At 41.7% G+C, this 16,384-nt stretch overlaps 1 protein-coding gene across 7 annotated transcripts in view; it reads right to left on the bottom strand.

Annotated features, from left to right (window-relative positions):
* KCNAB1 (potassium voltage-gated channel subfamily A regulatory beta subunit 1) overlaps positions 1-16,384 on the bottom strand; it is a 253,158-nt gene that overhangs the window by 76,681 nt on the left and 160,093 nt on the right. For all 7 annotated transcript variants that reach the window (XM_075937761.1, XM_075937758.1, XM_075937760.1 and 4 more), the window contains 2 exons: positions 9,797-9,834; positions 3,248-3,327 (listed from right to left, as the gene is read on the bottom strand). In XM_075937761.1, coding sequence (XP_075793876.1) covers positions 3,248-3,327; positions 9,797-9,834 — 118 coding nt within the window. The remainder of the gene's footprint in view (positions 1-3,247; positions 3,328-9,796; positions 9,835-16,384) is intronic.

The raw sequence follows: 16,384 nt of genomic DNA, 5'->3' as shown, positions 1-16,384 counted from the left end.
TTAACTGTGCTGATGCAAGGGATGAAGGAGGCATAAGATGCTCCCTTCCTCTAAGGATGTGGGATGACGGGGGAAAACAGTGAGAGGGCAGGGCATGGACAGAAACTTGGCTCCTCCCCCTCCAAGGCTGAGCAGCGGAGCTGAGCTGGCATAGAAAGAGAAGTAAGCTGCAGAGTAACAGCAGTTTACTGCTCAGCCCAGAGCCAAGGGAATGACCAGGTAAAGAATTGTGACTTTCAGAGTCACAATCCATCCCTTGGTCTCCAGCTAGCGTAACAGAGTTGCACACTTCCCCTTACTTAGCATGGGCTGTGATGTCACAAACTAACCCAAAAGAACTGAGGGTATGTCTACACCTCAAAGTTAATTCAAAATAACAACCGTTATTTCGAATTAACCTTACGAGCATCTACACAGCCAAACCGCTATTTTGAAATAAATTCGAAATAGTGGAGCGCTCATTTCAAATTTGGTAAAGCTCATTCTACGAGGAATAACGCCAAATTTGAAATAGCTAATGCAAAATAAGTGCTGTGTAGACACTTATTTCGAAATAGGGGGCCTCCAGCCTTCCCAGGGTGCCTTGGTGGCCACTCCAGCCTCAACCAAGAACACTCCTCTCCCTCCCCGGAGCCCTTAAAGGGGTAGACTCTGGCCACAGTGCCTGTGCCAGCTCCAAGCCTGCCTACCCAGAGCCAGCAATCACTGCCCCGACTCAGTGGCCCCAAAACATGAGCCAGTAAGCCACTGACAGCCAGCCCTCCACCACTCCCCAGGAGCAGTCTGCCAGGGTCTGGAGAAGGCGGGCACCTTCCTTATCCAGGGTGGAGATCAGGGTGGACCTTACTCAGGTTTGGGGGGGGATACCCTCAACGTCCATGATCTCTGCACTAGACGGAGGAACGTGGCCATCTATGGCAGGATAGCTGCCAACCTGGCCACCAAAGACCACATGCGAACCCAGGAGCAGGTTCGCATGAAAATCAAGTTGGTCCAGTGAGCCCCCAACCCTGAGCTTCCCCTTCCAGCTTGCTTCTTTCTCCCAGGTTTTCCCCCTCCCCTCACGCACTCTCTTGCCTCCTTTCTCCAGTCTCAGCAGAGTTTCATACCCTCCCCCCCGTTTTGTTAAATAAAGAGAGTTTGTGTTTATGAAAATACGTGTATTTTATTTGACATCAGGAAGGGGGGTTAGGGAGGAGTAAGTGGAAGGACGTGAGGGAGGAATGAGGTACAAGCCTCCAGTGGGGCAGACCAGGGAGGCTCTTAGTGCTCCTCAGGGTGGAAGCTCTCCTGTAGAGCATTCTGGATACTGACAGCCCCCCAATGGACCTCCTGTTTGGCAGCCTGCAGAAAGTGCAGCCAGGCTCACAGCAACGCATTCACGAGAAACGCCAGAGTGCCCAGGGGCAGTTCCGGCTCTATGCTGCAGAGTGCTGTGCTGTCCCGAGTGTGGGCAATCAGAGCACGCAGAGACAAAATGCTTTGCTGTCTCTCAGAGGTAGGCAAGCGAGCAGGTAAACCAGAGAACCAGCTGCCCTGGGTGGGGTCCCTTTAAGCACAACCCTCAAATAGTGTCAGGCAGCAGCCACACAAATAAACTCCTGATCTGACGTCCTGCAGGACCTGGTTCTGGCCAGCCTTCAAGGTGATTCAGCGTCCACTCAGTATGGACACTCTATTTCAAAATAGCAAAACGCTATTTCAAAATGCATTTTGTGTGTAGATGTGTTATTTCGAAATAAGCTATTTCGAATTAACTATTTTGAAATAACACTGTAGTGTAGACATACCCTGAGTGATTAATATTTGTAGAGAATCTCCCCCCTCCCCTTTTAATTAAGCCATGGCATTAAGAGCCTTAGTCCTCCTTCCATAAAAGCCATTTCCTTGACATTTTGTATCAGGATTTTAATACCATCAGCATCATGAGCTGTTAATCACCATTAAGAGGTATGCTGACTTTTCATTTATTCTGGATGCGTTTCTCCATACATCTATAATGAAATGCACAGAGTGGGGGTACATGTGAAGTACTAGCAACACATTTAGATTTGTTAGCCTGATCCAGTTCTCTCCCTTGTGAATGGGACCCCAAAATAGGGTCTCTATTTCTTCAGTGTGGCTACTGAGCTGGAATCTCAGCTGGTGTAAAATTGGCACATGATCGTTCACAAAAAAAAGTGTGAAATTCTTGCTAAAAAATAATATTCATTCTCTCTCTCTCTCTTTGATTTGTTATTTAAAATTTCTTGGCAAGGGCCCACTTTCCTCTTTGTTTACACAATGGCACCGGTGTAACTACCTAATGACTGACACTGGGCAAACCCCTCCTCCTCCTCAGCTTAAAGATGGCCAGGGCTGGAGGCCTTGCAGAAGTGATTAATCACTCTTTCAGAGGTGGCCCTGCATGTGGAGCCCTCTTTGTTCCCTGCTCAAGCTGAAATGGGGATAAATGCAGCCAAGTACCCTACATTCCTGGCAAGAGTACAGGTACCTGCTTGAGAGAGGAAAGAGGGGAAAAGCACACAGATATCCCAGTCTCTCTCATAGAAAATATGAGGTTCTATATAAAAAGCGTTGGTTTGTTTTTTAGAAATATAGTTTTTAGTCAGGTGTCATTATAGGCAGGGTGTGGAGTAGAGCAAAACTCATCCCAGTGGGATGGTGAGTGTTTCACATGGAGGGGAGTAGCAAATTTTCACATCCAATTGCCAGATCAGGAGATCTGGGACCAAGTTGGCTGAACGACTTGTTAAAGTCTGCAAACCTGAGCTTTGCTCATTGTACTGTATGGTATGTCCAAACCTTAACAAACCCCCAGGGAACTCTAGCAAACAGGAGAGGAAAAAAACATGAAGCACTCTGAAAGAAAAGACTTGATTTTCATACATTGTGTGTCACATTGTTACCCTGGGTATAAGTTACACCCCAATTTTACAAAGTTCTTGGAGGGCACCCCAAATACTTACAATTCTCCAGAAAGATAAAATTGGGGTGAAGTTCAATAACTTTGTAACAGGGTGGGGGTACTAAGGCATTGGGGATCAAACATGTACATGAATCAAATTACAAAAATCAATATGGGTACTCCAGATTTACATCAGATTAACTGAAAACAGAACTCAATACATTTCTGTTGTTGTACTGCTTTAAAGGCTGAGTGAGGTTGGCAGCAAATAAATAGGTAGTTAAAGTGAAACTTGACTTGGTAAAATACTCCAACACATTGAGCAAGACATGCACTTACTTCCCCGCTGCGTACACCTCAGCTGTATCAAAGAGATTTACTCCACTCTCATAAGCGATTGTCATTAGCTGTTCAGCAACCTTAGGGAAGACGGAGACCTACGATTAGTCAAGTGGATGCAGAAACAACCCCAGCATGCGTGGCATGCTACTCACCATCTGGTCCAAGGAACAGGACAATGACCTTGGAATCCAATCTGGCACAACTGTAAGTCCCCACAGCCAACAATGCCAAATAAGGTAGCTGGTGCATCTTAGCCCTTTGTCCCACCAAGGAGCAGTGCAGTTAACATATCTGTCCCAGGATGTGCAAAGTTGTGGCAATATCCAATTACTTTATTGACAGTGTTGGAGCTTTCCCGTGTCATTATTGTCAAAACGTGATTATCTGAACTACTGTTAATTAAAACTCTGTTATCCAAAAGTCAGACACATGCCCAAGTGTATTGATTCGTTTTTAGCTGCATAGTGCTTTAATCAGAGTCACTCAGTGCAAGTGCAAACATACTAGAATCTACTGCCTCCCATAGATACCTGTCTGTAATTCCGGAGTCCCCGCTACTGGGTTCAGACAACAGGAGGCCAGAAGACAGGCTGTGACAAATAGTTGTACAAGCACGTTCCAGAGTCAAAGGCCCACCATTCTCAGTGCCCTGACTCCATCCCACAGTTATTCACATCTAGGGGCTGAAGAAGCATCTTCAGGAGATTTCAAGTGACAGAAGCACGCGAGTGGAGAGGCAGTGTTAGGTAGCTGGGACATTACCCCAACAGGGCTTTACAGAACAGTTTTAACACCTTGACTTGCACTCAGAACCAAATAGGAAATGTTACCATTAATGACTATAGTACGTTAGGGCCTCAACATATCTTGGGAGGGGAGAATTCCCCATGCTGATGGGCCAGCAAAAAGGGCTGAAGGTGCATAGCCTTGAAACATTCTCCCAGCCAGCCTGCAGAGAAGAGCACAGGAGGTGACCCATTAGGTGCTGTGGAATCCTGGGGGGAGGGCACAATGCCCATTTGGTTCCTTGCTCAAGTGATACAGCTTTACATTGCCCACAGAATAAGCCCGAAATGCAAGGATACTTCCATATCTCTTGGCTTCATATTGTATTCAAAAGGTAGCACCTCTAACAGAGCAGCATCTCCTAACATATACTGGTGCACTGGTTCAGTACTGACACAAGGGAAGCATGCCACCTAACTCACTACCGTCAACCTCTGCAGCATCTATACGTTCCCTGGATGTCTCCCTTGATTTAGCCTGGTGTTGCTAGATCTGATAGGGGCAGAGCACAAAATAAGTTCCCCAATGGTGGGATAGAATTTGCATATATTGCCAAAATGCCACTTTGGATTTTTGTAAAACACAGCAGCCATAGTCCTACTGTGTCTCCACTGAAGCCAATGTAATTGCCCCCAAAGTAAATCTGGTCCCCAGAGTGAACATAAAATCAGGTCATGGTGATTGGCATAAACTATACATATTTAATAGTCGGTTGATGGAAGTCAGGTAATTTCTCACCACTAGTAGGCATTTGAGAATGCTCACAGAGTTAATTACAGGTATCACAAATGGTTATAGATAATTTTTATGTGGGATTTATTATAACAACACCCAGTGGCATCAGCATGTCAATTGTACAAACTCTGTTTTTCAAGGGTTTGTAACTTGCCCAGTACTAGCAGCAGTAGGCTCAAGATAGCCAAACAAAAGTTGTGTGCTTGTTTTACAGGTGCACTGATACATTAAAGTGAATTAATTTGTAAGCAGTGCAGCACATACCACAAAACAATGGAATTGAGGACTTACCCTATTTAAGGACAAATTATGGGTATGTCCTTAAATTGTCCCATTGTGCCTATGCACCAACATAAGATGTTACAGGCACATAGCACAAGGCTAAATACTGTTCTCATTTTCGCAGGTATAAATCCAGCATAATTCTACTGAAGGCAGTGAAGTTTCCCTAGATTTTCAACAGCATTACTAAGGGGCTGGCAGTCAGCATTCAGTCTGAAAACTCAGTGTGTGTGCTTGGATGCTCTGTAGGGAAGTGGGGGAAAGAATCCTTCCCTTCAGCTGCTGATCTGCTGCAGACTTGTGTTCCTCACTGCAGAGGTTTCCTTGTACAGCTCTCCCTCAGAAGCGCATGGGTCACACTCCATCTGGAACTCCAGTATGGGTATGTCTAGACTACATGGCTCCGTCGATGGAGCCATGTAAACTAGTCTACCCGACATAGGCAAAGAAGCAGGAATTTAAATAATCCCCGCTTCATTAAAATAAACATGGCTGCCACACTGTGCCGACGATCAGCTGATCCGGCACAGCGCGGCAGACTAGACGCGGATCTGTCGGCTGGGGAAGCCTTTGCCGATCGATCCTGTAAGCCTCGTTCCATGCAGCACTGCAGTGGTGCATTGATTGTACACTGCCTTACTTTGATAATCATTTTAACTGACTATTCAATACAGTGCGGCATTTTCAAATCACTGCTGCACTCCTTGGAAAACATCCCATGCTTCAATGGAGAGCAGCTGCAACCAAGCACAGAGCTCTGGCCAGCAAAAAAGAGGGATAGAGAGGAGCTAGCAGTTCAAACTCTTCCCATTTTCTAAAGGAAAACAATTGTTTTAATGCAAGTAGTTCACACAACCACAGCCAGTCCTGGTTACTTATACAGTTAATTGGTTTACGACTGAAATGGATTGTGAAATGTAAAATTGGCTGGCTCAGTAGTCCAGTTAGTAGAGCTGCCCAGTGTTAGGAAGAATCAAATTTCTTCTGCTCCAAAACCTGGCAATCCTCTCTTAGGAACTTAATTTCATGTCACAGGCAGAGTGATTATGAAGTCAGTATGCTTATGCATGGACCCCAAGGAACGCACAGACAAGACTTTCAAAAGTGTCTAGTGATTTTGGGCACTTTGATTCTTGGTGCCCCGGTTGTGACACCTTAAAAAGGCTTGATTTTCCAGTAAGTGCTGAGCTCCTGTCATCTTCTATAGAGTCTCAGGTTGGACCTCCCACCCCCCAAATCACTACTCAGCTCTGGGAATATTGATCATATATTCCTGTCCACCCGAGTCAGAATATGAGACAAAGTAAGATGCATCTACTATTTCAATATGTCCTCAACTGAGCATACCATATACATACTGTATAGAATATTTACAGTATAAATTTGATTTGTTTTCTTAAACTGAGAGATCAGAAAATGTGCTCTCAGAAGAGCAAACTTCAGAGACTGAGGATGAACTCCCAAGCACTGAAAAATTACAATCACAAGTGGACACAGATAGAATGTTAGGACAGTAGGACTTTTCAGAATTGGGTATTTGTTTCTTAACTTATTCAAAACTCCAACCTGTCACAATGTTGCTTCCACTCTGATACCAAACACACGACTACAACACGTTTTAAAACGATGGAGTGTCAGATTAAAAAGCTGAGGGGTAGCAAGCTGCAAGCACAGGCTCAACCCTGCAGAAATAACATCGTGCACCTGAGTAGTCCTATTGAAACCAATGGCAACTTTTCCTGCATGTAAAGAGAAGCTCATGCCCTAGTCAGCATGTTGGAGTCCAGGTTTAGGACCCACCTTTGCACTCTGCTCACTAGATTGATGGAGATCACAAATCACACACTGTGCAGAAAGGACATTCTGGTCCTCTTGGGGTCACTGATACTGCTTGATGGGAAGTGATGATGAGAGTTGTATGCATCATTATACTGCATTTTTTCACATACACCATATACGCCAAGGTCTGGCTTGGGCTGCACATAAATAAATCTATAGGCCTTTAGGATCAAATCTGTTCTCCAACTGGTGATCTCAAAGCCTACCGAGTGAAAGCGTTTAAAGACTTTCCCTGTAACATTTAGCAGTTATAGGAAAATAGTTATTTTGTACAAGAGCCTTGGCTTTACTTAGCTCCTTTGCAAACTCCAAAAACCATTCAGGCAAGATGAAAGTTGACTATTTAAACACATAAAAAGAGCACAGAAGTAAAACAAGCATTTATATTGAAACTGTGATTGAGTGATAATGCAAAACAAATTTAGATAAACCCTATTAAAGTCTCTCTCCTCTGGGAGTTAATATATCGGCATCTCTTGTTTTTATTAACAATCTTTGATAAACAAAGAAAATTAATTTTACTCTCAGTCATGATGCACGAAGGACATTCAGTTATCCTCTTTTTAATATAGAGGCAAAATGGAGGAGAGACAGGATGGAAAAGGTGGGGGATATGTGGTCACTGGGGATGTTTTTGGAACACTGGGGCACTGCAGTGGATGCTGTGGCTGGCAAGTTGAGCATGACAACAGCTGCTTGGACTCTGGTTCATATTCTAGTCAAGGATGTCATCCATTTGGATCCTTACTCCTTAGACAAGACAGCCTTGGAAGAATGTTGCATAGCTGATGTCAGGATTCGATGAAAAGCCAAGAGAGTGAGCAAGAGAATAGGAAAAACAGGGGAAGAAGGGCAGTGGCAAAAGCAACTAAAAAAGAACAGGGAAAACAATACAGGATCTCCAATGCCTCTTCACCACAAGCAGTTAGATATCTCCAGAATGAAAAATCTTTTTACAGTTACTAGAAATGAAACCAATAGAAATGTAATAGTTTTCTATGGATACTAGTCTGTGAATCTATGGGAATGCAATTTACAAAGAATACAGTTCTTATGTTTTTTAATCTTCTTATAACATTCTATTACAAGGGATATAATTCCGCAGTAAATTCCATAGGATACTAAAAACCTCATTGTTTTCCATTTAATGCTCTGATTCCTAAAATTTATAGAAGGGAGGGTTTCCATTTTTGTTGATTTTTGGTGAATTAATCACTTATGAAATATGCTGGGTTGACAGCCTAGGAGACCCAAGTGTTCTACTGATCCACAGGACAGATCCAGCACAGCAACGTGAACTTCCTCATGTGATTCTGCCAATATGACAACTCTCTAGCGATGACAGAGGAGTTCAGTTCATGGTTCAATTAGTCCTTGGTAGAATGCAAATTAGCATCAAACATGATGGTGACTGACATGGACACCTGGCATCTAAAAATAAGTATCAAGACCACCAATCTACTTCACAATGGCCATTGAGATGCTATCTAATAACAATGATGGGCTGGTACCAACCTGGGATAGACTTGAACCAATGTTGCATCAGTATTTTGAAACTGATATTTCCCCCTATATTAAAATGTTTTTAAATGACCACATTTAACTAAGTGAGAGTGCAAAACAGATCAGGCCAGATATATCCAGTAGGCTTATTCCAGAAGTCAATGCACATCACCCAGAGATGAGCTCAGCCCATTGTCCCCTGACTTAAATGTCAAAGATCAGACTGGCTGACTCACAGAATGCCAAGGTAGGAGTTCTATAAAACTGATAGCACCCGTTCAAATGGTTTTACTTAGATTTGATTTTAACTAGACCAATGTTCCTTGCAAGCTGAGCGCTTGGGCAGCCACCCAAGAGAGATTCAGCTGATTAGCTGGGCACCCACAGAAAGCATCATACATTTCTATTGGTGCACATCCATACATGCCTCAGTGCACATAGCAAAATGTTTTCCACACATGGATGGAACAAATTAGAGGGAACATTGCTAGAGATGGACCTGCATTGCAAAGTCCAGATCCAAACTATCCCAAAATGTGAAAGTGGAGAAACAGAGGTTCAGATCTTGGATTTTCATTTAGGCCCAACCCTAGTTTTAGCTGATAGGCTCACTATGAAAAAACAAACCCCAGAAGGCATGAGGAATTTTTAAATGATCAAGATCAGGGATGACTAAAAGCCTGAGCCTTACATACCATTTGGAAGATAAAATGGTTTCTCTCTCTTAAAAAAAAACCTCTCTACATCTTAACACACAATACCTCTCTCCTTCTGCAAAGGTTATTTCAATTTCTCTGTCTTGGTAATTCAAGTGAGGCTGCTGCAAGTTTTTGTTATGGATGACTCAGGTCCATGAAGTTTGCAAAGCTTAGTAAAATACATTAGTTATGCGGTGCCTTTAAGAGGTTATTAGCAGAGATTATCTGTGATAGCCAAGAGTCAGTGTTGACAGTGGAAAGCCCAAGGATATTTTTAGTTGTTTTATCTATACTTTTCATGTCAAAATCTATCTGGCACCTCATTATAAGCTGACATTGTGCCTATATTTATGGTTGTACTGGATTACTTACATTATGAAAAAAGGTTCATACTTCTACTGTGGGAACAATCAGATTCTCCTTACTTACTCAGTGGTAAATGCTGATTCTTCTTTTCATAGCTGTTTGAAATATTTTTTTTAATGGAAAGGTGTTTTTTTAATTAAAGTTAACCTTTGGAAATGTCATAATTACTAAGACTTTGTGAAATGCAGAAGAAGTGCAGACTTTCTGTTCCTAAGTATGATAATTCTTTGTCATTTCCTGTTACAGAAATAGACTCCGCAGAGTCTGCTGTCTCCGGCTTGCTTGTACAAAACATTTGTTCAATTTATGAGTTTTACTTTAACCAAACATTACTTACGTCATCTGAAATTTGACCTCCAAATGTGACCCATGTCCCTAGAAAAAATAAAATCATTTGTTACTGTTAAGGATTTTTTAAACTATACAGTACACTGTATAATTATAATAGTTTTCCTTAGACATTCTCGTGATGATGATTTGTTTAATGGCTAAGCTCTGTAATAAGATGTGCTTGTTTAAACTTATTTGGCAAATGAATCACAGAAAGTCTGTGTTTTCATTTCTTAAAGAGGTGTGTAACAGAAAGGTAGGGTATCCTTCTGTCTGGGGTGGCGGGAGATGAAATGTCTTAAAAAGAGCACACAGCTGATGGCTAAATCAGTTTGAAAATAGCCTGAAACTGATATGATCCCCCTACTTAGCTCAAATGAAAACTTGTCAAGGATTGATAGGTTTCATCTCCCTATCTTCTAGCAAGCTTCTTTTCCATAAACCTCCAGGAGGCCTTCCTTGTTCTTAAACCACCCCTAATGATGCATCAAGTTCAAGTTTCTGAGTCTGCACAATCCTATTCTTGTTTCTACCTCTGTTCTCTTTTCTTCCTGTCTACATACTCACAGGGACATATTCTCAGCTGGTAAAAAGTTCAATAATAATTTACATGTGCTGAGACTCAGCTCCAGCACTCTGTTTGCTTCATTCAGGCTTCCTGCCCAATCAACCATTTTGTATCTGCCTCCCAGTCTCATGTTTGCATTTCCATCTCTGCTGCTTCTTATGTATGGAACCATTTTCCGGCAGGGATGTTTCTGCTAATTGCAGAATAGTTCAGAAATCTGACAGGATTACTACATACATCATGAACAGCTAAATAAAACTCCTCCTGCACCCCTTTTGGCTGTTTTCTATCTTTCTTTGCCACAAGTTTATTTGGGGTAAAATGGTAAACTCAGCTGTGACTGAATTTGTAGATGACACCAAAATTTAGAAGAGTAGTAGTGTACACACACACACACACACACACACACACACACACACACACACACAGAGCTACACTTCAACTTGAGCAGGGGGATTTTGAGCAGGGGGTGCTAAAGGCAATGAGGGAAGATTCAAGATGAAGATTCAAGACAAATTCCCCAACCCTCTATCCCCCAATCAACATATCCAAACCCTCTGCCCCCCTCTTGCACCCATACTCCCTCCCAGATCTGGCATCCCACTCTCCTGCTCCAGATCATAGATCTGGACAGAGAACTTTGATGCAACCATATTTTATGGGAATACACAGTTCCAGCAAAATTAAAATACCTCCTGAAATTGGCTTCGATTTCACCAGAATTTCATTAAAAAAAGAGAAGGGGGTTGTGGCAGTGTAGCAACATCTGACATTTCTGGAACAAAACTTTTTGTTTTTTGTTGTGACATGACTTTTTGTTTCAATTTTTATTTAACTTTGTATTATAATACATACATCAATAAGATACTGTATCATAAGAAGTCTAAATATAAACATTTTAATTGCCTCAAAACCATTTTGACTGATTCCTCCCCCATCCCCCAAACATTCTTTTAGTAATTTCTTCTTAATGAGAACTGTCTCTCTAATTCAAGCCTGGGCAAAATACAGCCCGCAGGCCGCATCTGGCCCACCAAGCCACTGGATCTGGCCCACAGAGGCAGTGGGGAGCCCCAGGGTGACTCCCCTGCTTGTCCCACAGCCACGCACACCACTCAGAAATGCAGTTATCCAGCCCCGTTCCTGTTTCAAAACTGGAGGGGAGGGGAGAAAGCTTCAGGAGCTGCCCCTACACCGGATACAATCCCATTATCTGGTTCAATAGGAGCTGCCTGTTTGAATAAAAGGCAGCCATGGAGAATCTCACCCCCCTCATCTTGGCTCATTTATTCACTCAGTTATTCACGTGGATGGGCAAGCAGGCTGCCTGGCTGGGAAACATTTTAAGCTCTGTAAGCCTTTAGCTCTGAAGGCAGGCAGCTTGGTTTGGTTGCTGGCTGGTAAGTCTCCTGGCCAGAGCCTGCCTCTGGAATTCCAGCCCCTCTCTTCTCCAACCCTCTGTCCCCCCCATCAACATATCCAAACCCTCTGCCCCCCCTCTTACACCCATACTCCCTCCCAGATCTGGAACCCCACTTTCTGGCCCCAGATCATAATCCCCTCCTACCCTAGGTCACATCCCAAACCCCTGAATTCCAGTCTCCTGCCCTCTGTCACAACCACCTCATTTACCCAAACTCCCTCCCAGACTCCATTCTCCCTGCTGCACCCCAATCACCAGCCTATGCTCCCTTCTGCACCCAACCTCCTTCCCAGATCCCATACCACCTCCATTAATATCACGGAAGAGTGTGGCCTTCGACCACTTTCCAAAATCTTGGAGTGGCCCCCCCCATCAAAAATTATTGCCCACCGCTGCTCTAATGAGTATATGTTTCAATGGGAACTGTCAATGTTTAGATTTAATTGGCTACTTATTAAACCACAGCATTTGTGGTACCAGCATTTAGAAGATTGCTTCATGAAGTACAACTTTTACTGTTTAAATTAGACAATATAGGTAAAATTACTATGCCTCTAAAAAGAATTGAAGTCACACACTGCATACTATGATTAAGTAATAAGTATACACTTTGACAGTCTTTGCTTCTGTTCTAAATATCTGAGACTATACAACATGATAAACACGATATGGAAAGCAGAGTGTTGAAGAGTGAAAAAAGGAAATATAAAATTATCTTTTGTTCTTTGTTACCTAGTTACCATGTCAGTTTGAATTACAGCACAATTATTCTTTTTGCAGCTATTCAGGAATTGCATATTTACCACATATAAAATTTACATATGTAAATGTAGACAAGTCTCAGAAGGGTAGCCAAGTTAGTCTGTATCTGCAAAAACAATGAGGAGCCCTTTAGCACCTTAAAGATGAACAGATTTACTTGGACGTAAGCTGATAAAGTGGATTTTACTCATGTAAGTTTATGCCCAAAGAAATATTTAGTCTTTAAGGTGCCACAGGACTTCTTGTTGCCTGCACATGTAGTATGTATCAAACGTGATAACATAATTACTTACGATGAGCACTATACATTTAAACAAGGAATTTGACAGAGCTCAGAGTTAGTTATACTGTAGTTAGAAGATAAATTGTATAGAGAACCTACTTATACAAAACACAACATATATTGTTAGAGAAGAAATAGGTAACCCAGGAGCGGATGGGGTAAACAGAACTGCTTTATTGCCCACACAAGTTAGCCTCCGATCCCCATCACATCATTCTGAGTGGCAACAATTTGGCAACAATTATACCCATTTATCTATTTTACAGTAGTATGGTAATTCACACGTCTATCACTACTTTCCCTAAAACCTTATTTTTGTGTATTCATTCCCATACAATGAATATAAATAAGCAGGTGATGAATATTATTATACCCAGCTCTAATTACTGTTTACAGAATTTCTAATTAAATCAACACTTTTCTACATTACAAACTTTCCAAATCAGCATGTTACAGAGATTACAAGAAAAGTAACCCTGAAATATTTTATACAGAGCCAGTGAGGGTAAGTAAAAGACACAACAAAGAAGAACAGCTGCATGCTTATCTATTTTTCTAGGCTGCAAAAACGAAGGAAAGGAGCATATTTATACATCAGAAAGGATCATATCTGCTTTGACCGGACTCTAATTTATCTTTCCAGACTGCAGAAACAAAGAGGAAAAGTATGTTTAAGAGCAAAGCCTGCTGTGGCTGAAGTCCTTAACCACTAAAGTTTAGTCAATGTATGTTACACTAACATACAGCTGCCCAGTTTTGTTTGTTATGTGGGCAGGCACATGCTTGACAGCTTGCATCAGTTTCACACATCCTCACCAGGAGTGACTATGTTGATGGAAAATGTGGTACACTGCAGGTAAGTATTCTAGCGTGCCCTGCGCTAGCACCCACCACAATGCAATGCTTTGCATTTGACAGCAGTTTCTGTGATATCAGCAACTTGTAGATAAAGGGGAAGGGGCTGGCATGGTATACCTAAACTTTAGTAAGGCATTTGACACGGTCTTGAATACCTCCTGATCAATAAACTAGGGAAATACAACCTAGAAGGGGCTACTAGAAGGTGGCTGCATAACTGGCTCGATAATCATTCTCAAAGAGTAACTATTAACAATTCAGAATCATGCTGGAAGGGTATAACAAGTGGGGTTCTGCAGGGGTCTGTTTTGGGACCGGTTCTGTTCAATATCTGCAATGATTTAAATAATGGCATAGAGAGTACGATTATTAAGTTGCAGATGATACCAAGCTGGAAGGGATTGCAAGTGCTTTGGAGGATAGGGTCAAAATTCAAAATGACCTGGACTAGAGAAGTGGTCTAAGGTAAATAGGGTTAACTTTAATAAGGACAAATGCAAAACACTCCACTTAGGAAGGAACAATCAGTTTCACACATACAGAATGGGAAGTGATTGTCTAGGAAGGAGTACTGCAGAAAGGTGGTTAAACACTGGAATAAATTGCCTAAGGAGGTTGTGGAATCTACATCATTGGAGATATTTAAGAGCAGGTTAGACAGAGATGATCTAGACTAGGGGTGTGGAACCTTTTTTGGATCGGGGGCCCTTAGACAAAATCAGTGGGGTCTGGCTCTGCACTCTCAAAAGGAACAGGGCTTTGGGTGGAAGGGATGGGGTTGGGGGCAGCCAGCCCTCAGTGCCACCCTAAGTATGCCATGCTATGGCCTCCCACCCCAGGCACCCCTGAGACCCATCCAAATTGTGTCATATGATGTTCCAGCAGCAATTTAAAGGGCCTGGTGTTCCAGCCACCACCACTGCCTTTTGAATTGCTGGGCCCTGGGAAAACTGCCATCTTTAACACCCCCAATCCCCATTGGTGGGCCTGCAAACAACTCCTTCGGCTAGCTGAGGAAGACAAGAATCAACTTTCAAAAAACGTAGCAAAAAATCACAATTTCTTTGATAATTATTTAAGTTAACGATTTTCCAAGAATTATTCAACTTTAAACCACTATTTTGACAACTCAAAAACCATTATAAAAAGAAAAGGAGCATTTGAATTTTTTGAAAGCCCAACTTCAATTTTTGTTAAACTCCAATGAAACTAAAGAAATCTCAGAAATGGACTTAAAACGTGAAACTCTCCTTCAAAAAACCCAAAGGAAATAGAACTACAGGTTGAACCTCTCTAGTCTGGCACCCTCAGGAACTGACTGGGGCTAAACTAGAGAACTTGTGGAACCATGGGAGGCCAATAATGTCTAGTAGCATTACACATACTTCCACTGCTTAGTAGGCTCTTAAAGTCATTTAAGGCTAAATTACAGGTAAATAATGCACAGAACACCGAGGGCCAGGACTGGTGACTGTAAACAAACTCTACGGAGCCATTGGAAATATGACCACACCCATGATAAGAGGACATCCAGCTAACTAAAATCATGCTGGACCATGGATGTTGCCAGACTAGAGAGGTTCAACCTGTAGCAAGAAAGAAAGAATTCCAATTCCACTGCACATAATACATTAGCTCCCAAGAACATGACATGGAGTTAGTGAAAGGTTGACAGCAATCAACTTTGATTCTTAACAAGTCTGCAAGAAGTGTAGTCTCCCAAAATTTCATGAAATTAGGTAGGAGAAGGATATAAAACTCTGAAATGAGAAAATCTCTCACACATATTCATACACTGCTCTCCTGCTCAGACAACAAGTGTTCCACAACTCCTCCCATACACAAAACCAAGGAAACTTCCCAAGACTTTACACGAATTAGTGAGATTAAATTAACTAAATTACTTACCAAGGGTTAGATTCTAAAACTCTTGTAATGATTTTATGGGCATATAAAAATGCTATTGTAATTTAAAATACCACACAGTTCCTTTTGTTAATTACCAAATAGTGAGACCTAATTATTTCTGGAAGGGAGACCGGAACTAAATATTGGTAAATAGAGAAATAATGGGATTTAACAGGATTTAAGATTCTTAATATTTGTTAATAGGCAGTTTTTATGATAGTTCCTTAAACTGCATTTTCTAAATAATTAATTTAAATATTGTCTCTTAGTTCTTAAAATTTAGTTAGGATTGTCTATAAACTATCTGGTTATTAGCAATAAGAAACAATGTTCACCTGCTCTTGCACAATTTTGACCAACTATACACAGATTAGTTATCTAATAAGATTTTAAAATTGAATTTAAAAATGTGGGGATAGCATATACTATGGTCTGAATTTAACACATGAAGAATGTCCTCCAAAGCGAGTTCACTCAAGTAGTAATCTCTGTTAAAACATTTCACTGAGAAACATGTAATTGTAATGAAGAGACTATCATTTGTGTTGTTTTGCTTAACGTTGTCTTTTCCTTTTTTTAAATAAAATACCCATAGTTAATAATGGTGATTATTTTGCATGGCTTTAATCATGGAGTCCCTACAGTATATAAATTAATCTGTGACTACAAGAGCGAGAGTCACGTCCCTGAATTGGCAATAAGGGTATGTCTACACAGCAAAGCTATTTCGAAATAGCAGCGCTTATTTTGAAATAACTTTACTAGTGTCTACACAGCCAAACTGCTATTTCAA

Source organism: Pelodiscus sinensis, chromosome 10, assembly GCF_049634645.1.
Source record: "Pelodiscus sinensis isolate JC-2024 chromosome 10, ASM4963464v1, whole genome shotgun sequence".
Lineage (NCBI taxonomy): Eukaryota > Metazoa > Chordata > Testudines > Trionychidae > Pelodiscus > Pelodiscus sinensis.
Note: the sequence above shows the minus strand (reverse complement) of the source record. Positions and strands in the feature narration are given on the sequence as shown.